We start from the raw sequence: 14,766 nt of genomic DNA, 5'->3' as shown, positions 1-14,766 counted from the left end.
GAGTTTATAGGCACACCGCACACATTTGATTATACCTGGACGGCACATTTATCAATTCTCAAAAACCCGAAATGAGCAGATTCCCGCCATGTAAATGAACAGCTGGACTTTGCCTTTAATTATGGACTAGGGATTGAGTGCTCACAGCCGTGGAAGATCACATATACAACTCTGTGCGCAAATCAGTAGTATACATGTACCATGGCTTGCAGCAATAGCAGCAGCATACAAGTATACACCAAAATTAATGCGTAAATTCTTGCGGGAGAGTCACTTGGTAATGGGCAGAATTAGAATCTGTACAGTCATTCTGACGAAGAAATCTACATGTATGTTATTGAATGCACTCAAATGAGTGTCCAACCCCAGATAATTGGACGTCAATTTAAAATCAACAAGTGAAATTCTACGATTCTACTTCATTTCGCTTACGGGAAACGCGTCGCGAAAAAGTCGGTCTGAGAAAGCCGTCTCGTGACGGTCGCCGATGGCTTTCCCGTTCGCGACATGAAGTATGAATCGGCCTATAGGTGCACTGATAGTGCAGGCGGGTACATGTACGTGCAACACAAGGGATATGTACATGAAGAGTAAAGGGGAAGTTGACTATAATTATTGTACAGCAGTGTGGTATGTGTCCGAGCACTCAACATACACACTCAATATGAAATCCTATGCTTGTGCAGAGATCTCTACGCTATGCGGCATACAGGCAGTACACATTGTATGTACATGGAAAGCTGGGCAAGCACGTTCGTTGTCGAATTCCAGCCTGCGTTGTCAACACCATCAGGCAAAGATATCCTAATCCTGCAGGTGAGAGAGTAACGGATACACAGAATAGATACTCCACTTGCATTACTTATGCTTACTAGGAACACATTTTTCCCAGAAAGCATCTGGGCGCAAGAATCTCTCCGTGTGCGGGCGTCTGTCTTTATTATTATCAACTTGGGCTGTTTTCATTTCTTGTTCTCACATCAGGTGTTCCTTATCAAGGTTTCAATGAGGCAAGTGAAGACATTGCACAGTGGCCAGAAAACTAATACATCCCGTAAGTACTGATGACTAATAGGAATGATGTTCATTCACTGCAAGGTATGATTTTTGAAGTGTATTGTATGTCCATTTTGCATCTACAATTTTAAACCGATGTAGTGACAGCATATACAGGCAGTATTGCTCACCTTAGGCTTTTTTCTTTTCCAATCTAGATGTCAACTTTGCCACCACCTCAGCCTTCTCAGGAGGGTTCCGCCTGGAAATCGGCAGGGAGACGCGCTTCTCCAAGGCAGGGACATCAAGCTCGCCATGTGCAACCGCCACAACATCACACATGAGTTTGTCCACGTACGCATAGCTCTTTCTGTCATATATCTTTTTGGCCACGTAATCTCCTTTGTGCCTTGAGAATTGAACCTTGTACCTTCCTTCCCCGGTCTTTTTGGCTTTGCTATGGTGACGGTTGACATTGAAGTTGTGGTCAAGTGCCGCGAGCTGTGTGCGTCCAATCATGCCCAGAATTGAGAAGTGAATGCGTTTGGGAATGTACTTGGTCATGACGCTATGATATACCTGCATGGGAAAGAGAATGTGGAGAAAACATACTTGCTTTAGAATACACTGCTGTATGAGGTAATTGGCTGGCAGTACCCAAACTGGAGTGAGACCAAGCAAGCTTGATCAAGGAACACACAGTAACAATAGACTGAAAGTGATAATTATACAATTATGTTGAAACCTCTCACCTCCAAACTTCCGGTGTGGCAAAATTTGGTCAACTTGTCCATGTCTTTGAGGAGTTTCTTGTCCAAAAGGATGCCTTTCAATGCTTTGTAAGGTTCTGAATCTATGCACAAAGGAGTAGCCAGAGGATACAAATATAGAATGCAGAACCTCTGGTGATAGTATAACAGCTTCATGATAGTCAATGATAGCAGCCTGACACGTCAACACAACAGTAAACAGTTTTAAAAAACGCGTCTGCACTGCGCTAAAGCAATACACTTGGACAGGGCAGCGTCCCATGGGCCATGGCAGGTAAACACATGTAAGAAATTCTGCTGTGAAATTACCTACCAGCTTTGATCCATTTGATGGCTCGTTCGTCTTCGCCGCTCAATGCAGAATGTGCACAAGTGCTGCACAGCTGCCCTCCCGTCCATGCGTGGGTGTTGCAGACGTGGTACAGCACTGACTGCCAACGTTCTTTCAGCAAGTCGACACTGCCGTCACAGTTACTACAACACCACCAGAAGTGGCTAATTATGGCGGGAATCCAAGCCAATAGCGGAGCATGGCTCTTGCGATGGCAAGCAGACCGCAGCTTGCTGGCCACATTCTTGGCAAAGTGCCACACATCAAATTGGTGGCATATACCAGGGTACTGGTCGCGGATAGTTGCCTTGATGGACGGGCTTCTGTCCGTCACGACGACATCGACAGCCAGGGCTTCCTTGCAGCGATCAAGAACCCTGATAAATCCGGCCTTCTCCATTGCTACAGAGCTGTTAGTCTCTGTGCACTCCACCACTTCGAAATCGACTAGCAGGTTAGTCTCGGCATCCAGGAAGGTGTATGTGCCAAATTTTGCGGAATAGCCAGGGCTATCGCATCGCCCGTCGCCGCACAACACAAGTTTGCGACCTAGAAGAGAAGGAACACAGATCCATAGTACAGATACACAGTCACCCTCCCGAATGTCTACCAGAATTTGGCACCACCCAAATAACTGTATTATTACTTGGAGCAAAACTAATAACTACTTGATTACATTACATTACATTGTACACGCAGCCTACCTTGTAACAGGTTCCAGACACGCATTTTCTCCCTGGTCCAAGCGGCTCGTATGACGGGGAGAATGGTCGACTTCTGGTGGCGGAAGAACAGGCTATGCCCAATGAAGGCCAGTTTGAGAAATTTCGCGAACGACGCAAACTTCTCGTAGCAGCCACCACTAAAGATGATTGCAGCTGCGATTAGGAGATTAGCTGAACATAGAAAAGAAATAAGTAAAAGCAGTGATTGGAGCCGATATGTCAGGGACTTGAGGGACATGTTCTCTGAAACAGAAAAGTGAGGTTGAAATTTGTAGCCATCTAAACCATAAACCACTGCGTGAACGTAAGAACCATTCCATGCACTTACCGATAGGCTGTTGGCGCTTCACTAACTCTTGAGAGTGCCAAGTCTGTGTGCAACCGTTCGCGCAGGTGGTATGGACGGTTAGCATAGAGCCATGCACAGCTTCCTTCTTCTCTAGAATTTGGGAGCCACATGCAAGGCAGCGACATAGCAGTCGATTTAACGATGACTTCGACACTAGGTACATCTCACTAGTGCCGTCGTCCATGGGGTCGTCATCATCATCATCCTCATCATCATCCTCATCATAAGACTCAGTATCACTGAGCGTGGAGTCACTCTCACCAGATGCAGTAGATGGGCTGATGCAAAGATGGGGATACATAGCCGGCTTTGTTGGAGTCTTCTGCACGTCTGCCCTAGAAGACATACATACGCAGACAGAGATACAAGTCGCGGATTGGATGGATGATATTACTCCCCGACAGTTTTGCCCAAGACAAATCATGGTAGCTTCAGAACATCGCGTTCTTATTGCACTGCAAGTCACGACTTCTAAAATGTTTCAGCCTAAAGCCTAAAGCGTACATGGCAGTCACCTTTAGAGCCACAAACAGATACAACAATATTCCACTCCTGTCCCTTACTTCGCAGGAGACGGTTGCATGAATTTCGGTGTAGCCGGTGATAGAGCTTCTAGCCTGTCCACGTGTCTGCAGCATGGGAGTGTGCACAGGAAATAGAAAGTACACTAAGGACGACAGTTTTCCTACCCTGATAGTTGTTCTCAATTACGTTGGGACTATTATCGCTATTCAGATTCTAGCAACTGTACTGAGTGGTACGATATTCATGCAACCACGCCTAAAACAGTAACCGCTATAGACAGAGATATGCACACAATCAACTTACTCTGGTTCAGTTTGGCAGGATTGGTCAGACATTTCCTTGTGCATGCTGCCTGCGCATCGCAAGCAAACATGTCTGTACCCTTCGTACTTGCTCGGGGGGTCGTGTGTTTGTGTTGCAGTTGATGAGAACGAAGGGTTTACAGTTTGCGTACCAACGTTAGTGGGAGTACATGTACATGGCTCATCAACCTCGACCTCAGGTTCATCGACCTCAGCTGCAATAACTGTTGGAGTTGATGGCAATGCAATCTGAGGATATACAGGCAACATTGATGAGAACGAACAAACAGTAGAGTCGCAGCATGAGGGACTACATCCAACATCAGACCCAGAAAATTTCAAAAGTTGCATGGCACGTACCTCCTGCTTACTCAGTTGCAGTTTGTTGAATTTCCGCTTCGCTGGAGGCTCACGGTCCGGAAAAACTGAGGGCACTGCTCCATGGGTGAGTGTCTTCCTGGACGGAGTATTCATCAACTCGGCTCTCAAGTCCCTCTGTATCGCGAAATCCTCTTTGCAGAAATGCAGGGAACAAACGTAGCTAGTGCTGCGAAAATCCGCTGGCAAGTTCTCCCGACGTATAGCAACATCCCAGCGCTTTGCCAGGTCGTCATGCTTGGGAAATCTGTGAAAACTAACCCCAGGAGGATGATTTGCTCTACTGGAACAACCGACCACACAACAATTCGGCATCACGGTAGTTCAGGTGAAATGGCAAACTTTCCTAAGCAGGAAGGGAAGTTGCACATGACAAAAAGAAAGTGCGATCCCAAACCCTGCTAGTTTCGCACTTTGCCACAATGACGTCACAATACATTGGTATAGGGGCGTGTCTAAAATTGAAATATCTCAAGAACGCTTCGTCGTAGAGGCGTCGGACCAAGACCATTCGACTCAGCGCCCGAAACTCTACAGGCTATCAAATTTTCATTTTTTCGTGGAGTTCCCCTTTAAGTCCCCTTTGCGTGCTGAGTACGAGTTAACTCGCACTTTATGCATGACCTGATCCACTACGTACGAGTTAACTCGCCAAAAGTTCGCGCGCTGTATCGCAGTGCATAGACCAGTGTACAAACTTTCGTAACTTCGTCAAACATAAACGCATCGCGACAATCAATACACCGTTGGAAAGATCTTCACCTCATCTTTCCGGGGATATAAAGTTCTTCGCGATAGGATAAGAATTCATTGAGCGGCGACAAGATGAACACGGAAATCACGGCCCAGAGTGAACGCGCGCTGTATCGCAGTGCATAGACCAGTGTACAAACTTTCGTAACTTCGTCAAACATAAACGCATCGCGACAATCAATACACCGTTGGAAAGATCTTCACCTCATCTTTCCGGGGGTATAAAGTTCTTCGCGATAGGATAAGAATTCATTGAGCGGCGACAAGATGAACACGGAAATCACGGCCCAGAGTGAACGCGCGCTGTATCGCAGTGCATAGACCAGTGTACAAACTTTCGTAACTTCGTCAAACATAAACGCATCGCGACAATCAATACACCGTTGGAAAGATCTTCACCTCATCTTTCCGGGGGTATAAAGTTCTTCGCGATAGGATAAGAATTCATTGAGCGGCGACAAGATGAACACGGAAATCACGGCCCCGAGTGAACGCGAATTTTTTTGTTCATAACTTCTTTTTGTTGCAGAGCGTGCCAGGGGATTTCCCTTTTGGCACGGCGCATGCGTGATGGACATCAAATGAAGCGCTTGGATCTGAGCTTTGCAGCGCAGTTTGAATTGTGAAAATCTGTTGAATTTGGGCAAGAAGCCGAACAAGAATGTGAAATTGAGTTGTTGTGCCGTTCCGAGGCACGGTGGAGTAATTCGGAGAGGACCTGGATGTGGCCCTGATGTGTCTATGGAGCTGAGAGCTGCCAGGATGGATTCGCTTGGTCCTGATCTTTCCAACGAGCCCAGGACGATGGAAATCCATCAAGGTTGAGTAAAATCAGAATAAATTTCGTTCGGAGCTGTGAGTGCATACTCCACCAAGAGAGTCAGTGCGCTGTACGGCCAGTGGATTGGAGAAAAGGCGCTCAGCATGCAAAGGGTTAAGTCATCACTGAGCTTGAGAAGGTAGTAACGGACCTTCTTGCGCAGCTTGATGTCATTCCAAGCGGCCTTGACCTCGTCGGAAACTGCTACACCGGATGCCATGATGAACGCTTTCTCCACTTAGCACTCCCCTCCCCACCCCCCACCCCCACCCACCTCCCCTCCCCTATCCCAGGAGTCAAAATCCAATGTCATTGTATTGTAGTCAGTATGGTGCACATTGGAATGACTTTATTTCGAAAATGCCTTTCTACTCATCTCATTCTCTCATATGCTTTACTCCGTGTGTTGTCCATGCATCATGACCTGGAGTGTTGAACTATGAATGTTTAGACCACTCCTTCATACAGCACTGTGTGTGCACCTACGTATGTGTGTGTGTGTGTGTGTGTGTGTGTGTGTGTGTGTGTGTGTGTGTGTGTGTGTATGCCTTCACCTGCAACTCTGCTTATCCGCCTGCACAATGCTGTTGCTGTTGCACCTGATGTTGCTGTGGCTATTATTGCTGTTGATGCTGTTGCTAACTCGGTGACTTCTTTCTCCTGTTGTTGTTGCTGCAGCTGCTGTTTCTGCGGCTGTTATCGCTGCCTTTGTTGTTGTTGCTGCTGTTTCTGTGGCTGTTATCGCTGCCTTTGTTGTTGTTGCTGCTGTTTCTGCGGCTGTTATCGCTGCCTTTGTTGTTGTTGTTGCTGCTGTTTCTGCGGCTGTTATCGCTGCCTTTGTTGTTGTTGCTGCTGCTGTTTCTGCGGCTGTTATCGCTGCCTTTGTTGTTGTTGCTGCTGTTTCTGCGGCTGTTATCGCTGCCTTTGTTGTTGTTGTTGCTGCTGTTTCTGCGGCTGTTATCGCTGCCTTTGTTGTTGTTGCTGCTGGTTCTGCGGCTGTTACTGTGCATGCCATGGCTCATGTTTCTGCAGGAGCTGTTGTTATGGTTACCTGTGTTGTGGATGATGAGGTTGCTGGTGTAGGAGACCTGAACATTACTGGCTACTGTTCATTACTAGAAGGTAAGGTTTTCTGATGGTGTGTGTATGTCTATACAGAACTGCTCTTGTCAACCACTACCAGCACAATATACTGTAGTGTCACGTAGAAAGGCATGACCTGTATAGAAGTGTCATGACTGGAATAGAAGCTGATTTTCCAAAGCTCAGTCATGGCACAGAATCCTGATTTGAATGTAATCACATGTACTAGCTCACTACATGTGTGCCAATGTATGCTGTACACTGGACATTGATGATGTTCACATGTACAACTGCATGGCTTCAATAGAAGCATAACTTGAATAGAAGCACGGTTTCCACCCCGGCTTATACGGCTTATGTAGAGTAGTGCTGAATGAAATCCAGTCACTTCACTCAAGTACACGCCTGCTGTTGTGCAGTCATAGACCTGTGGACACTGAGCTGCGGTATGATGCAAGGCGTGAACTAGAGTCACTCTATTGGATTTCATTGAGTAGCACTGTACACACATTAGCAACACTATACACACATTAGCAACACTGTACACACATTAGCAACACTGTACACACATTAGCAACACTGTACACACATTAGCAACACTGTACACACATTAGCAACACTGTACTACTCCCAGCTGTATATGTATAGACAATGTACACTGGACACTCTGCCCACGTAACTGCATGTGCCTGCAGTACTCCACATGTCATGTACAATACTCCCAACCGGTTTACAAGTGATCCCGTGTTCTGTTTTCAAACGGGTCCAAGTACCCCTCCCCCTCCCCGGTAAGGAAATTTTTAAGGAAACAATTAAAGGAGTACGGTATTCGTTAGCCTTGAGATTGCGCACAACGTACAGACTTTTTCGTATTGGGTCGATGCTAGCGCTGCGGGTACGAAGAGAGTGAAGACAGGGAGTAGTATGTACAATGTACTGCATAGGACGGTGGGGGTGGGTGGATAAGTCTCACAACCACTGGTACAAGTGACGAGAAACGTCATTAGCTGCATCAATGTACCCCATGTACCTGGCCACCAGTTCCCAGTTGACTGTGGGCTGCAGCGCTGCATCTGCCGCTAGGGTTTACCGGGTGTTAGCGGCCGTCATGAGTTCCATTCGGGAACGGACACGATAATTTACTTATTTACTTATTCCATATGACGAAAAATAGTTTCGTAGATCTGATCTCTTTCGGTCGCGTTTGGACGAATTTTCGCGGCAACTTTCGTTTCTCGAACCCGGACGGGCATAGTCTTACGAATTTTTGTTGTGCACAACCCCACTACTGTCGGGTACCAGAGAACAGGAAGTGTACTAGCTGAGACCGGTGCTGAGACCGGTGCTATCTTTCAACTACTGCTATCCATCCATACACAGTCCAATCATCATGTATACATCGGTATGCCCTTCTTGCTGAGATGCAGGAAATGCAGAAATTAATGTTTGTTCTTTGTAACCTGCCAATGATGTCATCTTTTAAAAACAATCATACAAACTGATGCTGGTAGTTCCTGCTATGTAATCATGATTTCAAGTATCAAGTCACCTGGTCGGTGATGATGTAATACGATGATGTCATTGTTTTGTTGTCTTCTGTATGATTGTGTTGAATGCAGAATGCAGAGGATTGTGAAGATGTACATTGTACATGTCTATCTGTTCAGACAGTACACAAGGTGAATGAAGATGGAACATATCCATTTCATCAAAATTGTTCTCTTCTCAATTGCTTTATTTTGATCTTGGAACTGCTACCTTCCTTGTTGGAGAAGTTGCCCCCCCCCCCTTATCCCCTCCCCCTTATCACCTCTCCCCCTTATCACCCCTCCCCTCCCCCTTTTCACCCCTCCCCTCCCCCTTTTCACCCCTCCCCTCCTCATATCACCCCTCCCCCTTATCACCCCCTCCCCTTTATCACCCCTCCCCCTTATCACCCCTCCCCCTTATCACCCCCTCCCCCTATCACCCCTCCCACCCCCTATCACTCCTCCCCCTCCCCCTTATCACCCCTCCCCCTTTATCCTTCCCCAACCACACATATCATTGTGTATTTTCAATTTTACACACAGCTAGGCCAGGCAAGTTTTCATGGTATTTTTTTGCGATAATATCTGGTTGTACGAAGTAGTGGTTGCGACTTCTTAATATCTGGTTGTGACAACTTTAATTTCACTGGAGAAATGAAAAGACCATGGTTTACCGGTACTTGCTCTGTGTGTTTGTTCATGATCACATTCATACACAAATACTCGTCTGCGTATCCATGTTGCACTATTATAACTACTGGCCTCGTTTTTGCTGCTGTCCATGCAATGGACTACATAAAATTATTATTTTCCACTCCATTCTGCACCCGTTTTCTTCCTACTGTTTCCCATAACTCAGGTGATAATATGTTATTACCAGTGATGTGTTTGACTACTTCTCTTGCCACATATAGCTGATACTAGTGATAGTAAAACTGGATGCTGTTCTCCAATTCATGAATGTACAGTCAGACCTCGCATAAACGCACACATCCGTTTCACACAAAAAAATCCGGATAGGCGAGGGAACTGGATAATCAAACAACCATGTACATACTGTATGTATGCATGACATACATGTATGCTGAAAAATCGGTAATCAACAATTTTCGTCCGGATGGCGAGGTATCCGGATAAAAGAGGACCGGATAAACGAGATCTGACTGTATATTATAATATTAAACTGAGTACGGTACTCGAGTACTTGTGTAGTTCAATATCTCCACACTGTAGACTGGTTTGTGTACTGGCACACTGCATTGTTCAGTGGACAGTGTAGCGTCATGCTGGTCACGTGACCTCTGTGCTGTTAAAGCTGATTCATACCTCATTTCGCGTACTGGAAAATCATCGCGCAATAGGGCTTGAAAGTGCTACGTCACAGCATAGCAACAATTTCAAAAATTCAAAAACTGGATCCACTTGGATCCAGTTTTTGTATGGATCCAAGCACATTTCAAGCGGTCTTACCCACAGCATGGTGATGTAGCCAGTGAAACTGACTGATTTGGCTACTGGGGGCGGGGTTACAACTGGTGGCGAAGTAAAAGTCACCCCTGCATACGACATGAGTGGGTTGCTATGCACCCACATACTGAGGCAATAGCAAAGTCACACCTTAGTGGATCCTAAATAGAAATTCTGATGTCAACTTACTACTCCCTGGCCGTTTTTGACGTCATCACTTTCAAGCCCTATTACCCAAGACGTAAAAAAAAGTCGTTGAGCTCAAGTCAATGTTTTCGCGATGCTGCGACGCGTTTCCCGTACACGAAATGAAGACTTCATGTGAATCAAGCTTTAGACACCGATGTGCGGTGGCCCTATGGGGCAGTCATTTATTTATTTATTTATTTATTTATTTCACCTTCCCGTGGCCAGAGAATATAGGCCAATATGGAGGGAGGGGGGGGGGGGGGGCGGTAGCCAGCCATGGCAGTAAACAAAAACAAAGCAAAAATAAATAAATATTACACATTACTGGAGGCAAAGAGAAACAAATGTGGATGAAGAACTAGCAGTTATTAGAACACGAGCTTCATGTTGGCCTTGAAATCCTTTAGCGTACAAGACGATTTTACTGATAGAGGCAGGGCCAGCCAGAGAGAATAGGCAGCAAAAAACGGAGATCTGGTATAAGCTGAGGTTCGGGCTTTAGGTAAAGTGCAGGGATTGCGCGTAGGACGAGTGGGAAGAAACCAGTTATATTTACGCAAGTGTGGCGGGGCTTTGTCAAGACGAATAGAATGAACAACAATACACAGTTTTCGATCCGCTTGACTAGAGATAGGGAAGGTGTTAAACATATCATACAGCTCGGCAGAAGGAAAGTATGATGGTTTGCGGAAAAGGACTTTGAGGATCCTCTTATTGTGGACTTCCAGGGTACTCATTAACGATTTACTAAGTAGGGATGACCAGGCGGTTGAGCAATAGAGAAAAATGGGGAGAATATAGCAATGATAAAAAGTCGAATGCATTCAAGCGGTAGGTGTGAGCAGTGAGACACGAGGTAGGCAACAGCTTTACTGACTTTGCTACAGATATAGTCGACATGTCTACTAAACGATAAGTCTGAGTCAATGACCAAACCAAGATGTTTGTGTTGTTTTACTATACTGTGAGGTCTGTGAGGGATCCGGGAAGAGTGAATGCATAGGTTGGCTCTGAGTTCGGCAGGAATAATATCTCAGTCTTGGCGATATTAGGTCTTAGTCTCCAGGTAGTCATCCACTGATGGACTTCGTTGATACCGCGCTGGAGACTGTCTCGCAGCCTGTCTAGACACTCATTGAACCGGAGCAGTGCAGTATCGTCAGCAAATAAGGACACACCTTCAACATGACTGGGAAGATCATTTATATATACTAGGAAAAGGAGGGGCCCTAGGATGGATCCCTGGGGCACTCCGGACAGAACAGGTGAAGCATCTGAGAGAGTTCCACCTACAAAGACAACTTGCGTTCTGTCGGATAGGTAGTCTGTAATCCACTCCAGCGCTGAGTCACACACACCGAAAACTTTGGAAAGTTTAGCAAGTAATGCACGGTGCCACACGGTGTCGAAAGCTTTCTCGAGGTCGAAAAAGCACATGGCAACGTTCCGCCCCATATGACGATGGTCGGCAATGTTTTGGATCAGCTTGGTGAGCTGTAGAGCGGTCGAGTCACCACGACGAAACCCAGATTGCGCGGGATCCAGAGCAGGAGAAATATGATTATACAATTGATTGAAGAAGAGCCGTTCGCAAAGTTTGGAAATACAGGACAGGAGGGAAATTGGGCGATAGTTACTAGCTTTAGATTTGCTGCCTTTGCACTTGTAAATAGGCACAATTTTAGCCAGTTTCCAGTCAGTAGGGAACTTGCCTGTGGTAAAGGAGAGGTTAAATAGGCGGCTAAGTGGAAAAGAAATCGCAGGAGCTAGCTTCTTTATCATATTGTTCGTGATACCGTCTAGCCCTGGCGCTTTCCCAGATTTCAGGTTTGAGATGGCTTTACGAACATCTGCTGTAGTGATATGAACGCGGGTGAATTGGCGAGTAAGACGAGTGTCATATTAGAGAGGGGGTATTACTAAACGTGGGTCATCAGGCACCGCGACAGAGGTAAACTGCTTGTTGAGGATGGTTGCTTTTTGGAAGCTGTCGGACACCAGCAGCCCATCAGGGCTTGCAATGTCAGGGATGCCAGGTTTTACTTTGTGCGATCGCTGACTGCGGACAAACTGGTGAAGCGTAGTGCTGCCTGAGGTAAGTGTTGTTTTGATTGAACGAATGTACTGGCGGTGGCACCAGCGGGAGAGATGTCTCACCTGGTTCCGCTGTGCCTTATATGCTGATAGGTTGTAGTCCGTAGGGAATTTCTTGGAGAGGCTGAATAGGTCACGCTTCAACTTGATAGCCTTGCGTAGTTCAGTGGAAACCCATGGATGATATTTGCGTGTAGACCCTGGGGTTGAGGGAGTTCGATTTGGTTTGCGGGAGCTATGAAGGGGAGCATACTTGGACAGCACAGTCTGCAGGACACTGTGCAGGTTACTAAGTGCACTGTCCACGTCTGAGGATATTAATGAGTTCCAAGGTACTGAGTCTAAGTCTGCATTGACCGCCTCCCACACAGCAGGTGTGACGTGTCGGAGATCGAAAGACATAGGGTTAGGCTCCTGAGCTTGAGACGTTATTTCGCGGGGAGACTGAGGCAGGGGGATGTCGAACTGGCAGTACACAATGGCATGGTCTGAGGCGCCCAGAGGGCAGTCAGTTTCGACGCAAGACGAGAGATTGGCACGGTTACTAAATACCAAATCCAAGCAGGCTATAGTAGTAGTAGTAGTAGTAGTAGTAGTAGTAGTAGTAGTAGTAGTCAAAGAACTTTATTGAAAATCCATGATAATGTGATCGGAAAGATGATTGAAGAAAAAATCCAAACTCGAGTCAAATCCGGGCAAATATTAGCAGTCACTACTATCAAAGCAGATCACTATTCACAATAGCGCAACTTGGAAAGCCGGCCAAAAAGGAAGATATTGAAATAGTAGTAGTAGTAGTAGTAGTAGTAGTAGTAGTAGTAGTAGTAGTAGTAGTAGTAGTAGTAGTAGTAGTAGTAGTAGTAGTAGTAGTAGTAGTAGTAGTAGTAGTAGTAGTAGTAGTAGTAGTAGTAGTAGTAGTAGTAGTAGTAGTAGTAGTAGTAGTAGTTTTATTTGATCGAATAACGTCACAACTCATCAAAACCACCAGCAGATCAATGAGCGGATCTGCTGGTCCCTCCGGTATAGACGCTGAGGGGTGGATCCGCATGCTGACATGTTATGGGTCGGCGTCTAACAATTTGTCCTCCGCGCTTGCTGCCTCCGCGCGCGTCCTTTGCACTGAGGATATAGACCCATCGTGCACGGAGGCTCTCACCGCGGCTCGCCTGGTCCCTTTGGACAAATCCCCAGGGGTGAGACCTATAGCCGTTGGGGAGGTTTTCAGGCGCATTATGTGTCGCGCGATCATGAAAATCATCGAGAGCGACGTTAGGGACACCACTGCACCACGACAGCTTTGCGTTGGCGTGCCCTCTGCTTGCGAGGCCTCGGTGCATGCCATGGATAGTCTGTTCAATCTTGACAGCACTGACGCCATATTGCTTGTTGATGCATCCAATGCATTCAACTCATTAAACAGAGAGGCAGCACTGCATAACGTCCCCATTCGTTGCCCTGCTCTAGGCCAAGTCTTCAAGAACACGTACAAAAGTCCCTCCCGTCTGTTTGTGACAGGTGGCGGCGAGATTCTTTAACGCGAGGGAACATGCCAAGGGGACCCTTTAGCAATGGCGATCTATGCGGTAGCGATCATGCCTCTCATTAATTCTCTATCCACTCAATGTCCCAACACAACACAGATCTGGTATGCGGACGATGATTCGGCTGCTGGTACTGTGAGCAATGTATTCGACTATTGGTCCACACTTAGTGAAATCGGCCCAGAGTATGGATACTACCCCAATGCATCAAAGACCGTCCTTCTTGTAAAGGAGGCACGTGCGGATGAGGCCCGCCGTATCTTTTCTGGCACGGGAATCAGCATCATGACAGAGGGCTGCAGATACCTTGGCGGCGCGCTGGGATCGGATGAATTCCGCGAATCATTCATCCGGGAGAGGGTTGACAAGTGGGCTGCAGAGGTCGATCGCCTTGCGGAGCTTGCTGTCACCCAGCCCCATGCGGCATACACTGTACTCGTGCGCAGCATAATTTCTCGTTGGCGATACTGTCTAAGGGCGGTCAGCTGTGAGGCTACACAGTTTGCGAAACTGGATCAGGCCATTCGGGAGAAATTGTTGCCCGCAGTCTCCGACATGATTTTGCAAGATGATGACCCGCTGCGATGTTTAATTTCACTGCCTTGTCGAATGGGTGGGTTAGGTATCCCCAAGATCTCAGATTCTTGCGGGGTCGCGCACATAGAGTGCGAGCACACGGTGCGTCCCATCGTCGAATTGTGTGTGCCTCAATTACAGGAACAGCCTGCAGCATCATCTAGGTCTCAAAGCCTAGATGGGTCTCAAAGCCTTCATGTTGCATCGCCTCCTGCCGAATCGTCGGCGGCTTCTCCCAACACGCAATCATACGGTGTTGGAGAGGATGCAGGTGAGGAGGATGGTGATGATTGGCCGCCGCCACGACCTCCTGTGACAGCGCCATCTCACGGAGCTCG

At 46.9% G+C, this 14,766-nt stretch overlaps 1 protein-coding gene across 1 annotated transcript; it reads right to left on the bottom strand.

Annotated features, from left to right (window-relative positions):
- Positions 1 to 51: 51 nt before the first annotated feature.
- On the bottom strand, positions 52 to 4,936 carry LOC135821393 (uncharacterized). The gene is made up of 8 exons (XM_065334466.1): positions 4,000 to 4,936; positions 3,735 to 3,800; positions 3,151 to 3,506; positions 2,802 to 2,993; positions 2,080 to 2,646; positions 1,749 to 1,849; positions 1,188 to 1,575; positions 52 to 810 (listed from the first exon to the last, which is right to left on the bottom strand). The coding sequence occupies exons 1-7, from the start codon at positions 4,689 to 4,691 to the stop codon at positions 1,189 to 1,191; spliced, it is 2,361 nt and encodes a 786-aa protein (XP_065190538.1). The 5' UTR covers positions 4,692 to 4,936; the 3' UTR covers positions 52 to 810; position 1,188.
- Positions 4,937 to 14,766: the final 9,830 nt, after the last annotated feature.

Source organism: Sycon ciliatum, chromosome 7 (genome assembly GCF_964019385.1).
Source record: "Sycon ciliatum chromosome 7, ocSycCili1.1, whole genome shotgun sequence".
Taxonomy (NCBI): Eukaryota; Metazoa; Porifera; class Calcarea; order Leucosolenida; family Sycettidae; genus Sycon; species Sycon ciliatum.
The sequence above is the reverse complement of the archived record's forward strand: the minus strand, read 5'-3'. Positions and strand labels throughout refer to the sequence as shown.

Excerpts from the sequence above, each read along its gene's own strand:
- LOC135821393 (XM_065334466.1), bottom strand. The coding sequence starts at position 4,691 with ATGCCGAATTGTTGTGTGGTCGGTTGTTCCAGTAGAGCAAATCATCCT. Across the intron at positions 2,994-3,150 it reads GAAGCGCCAACAGCCTATCG|CTAATCTCCTAATCGCAGCT; the intron begins GTAAGTGCATGG and ends TTCTATGTTCAG. Across the intron at positions 2,647-2,801 it reads TGTCTGGAACCTGTTACAAG|GTCGCAAACTTGTGTTGTGC; the intron begins GTAGGCTGCGTG and ends CTTCTCTTCTAG.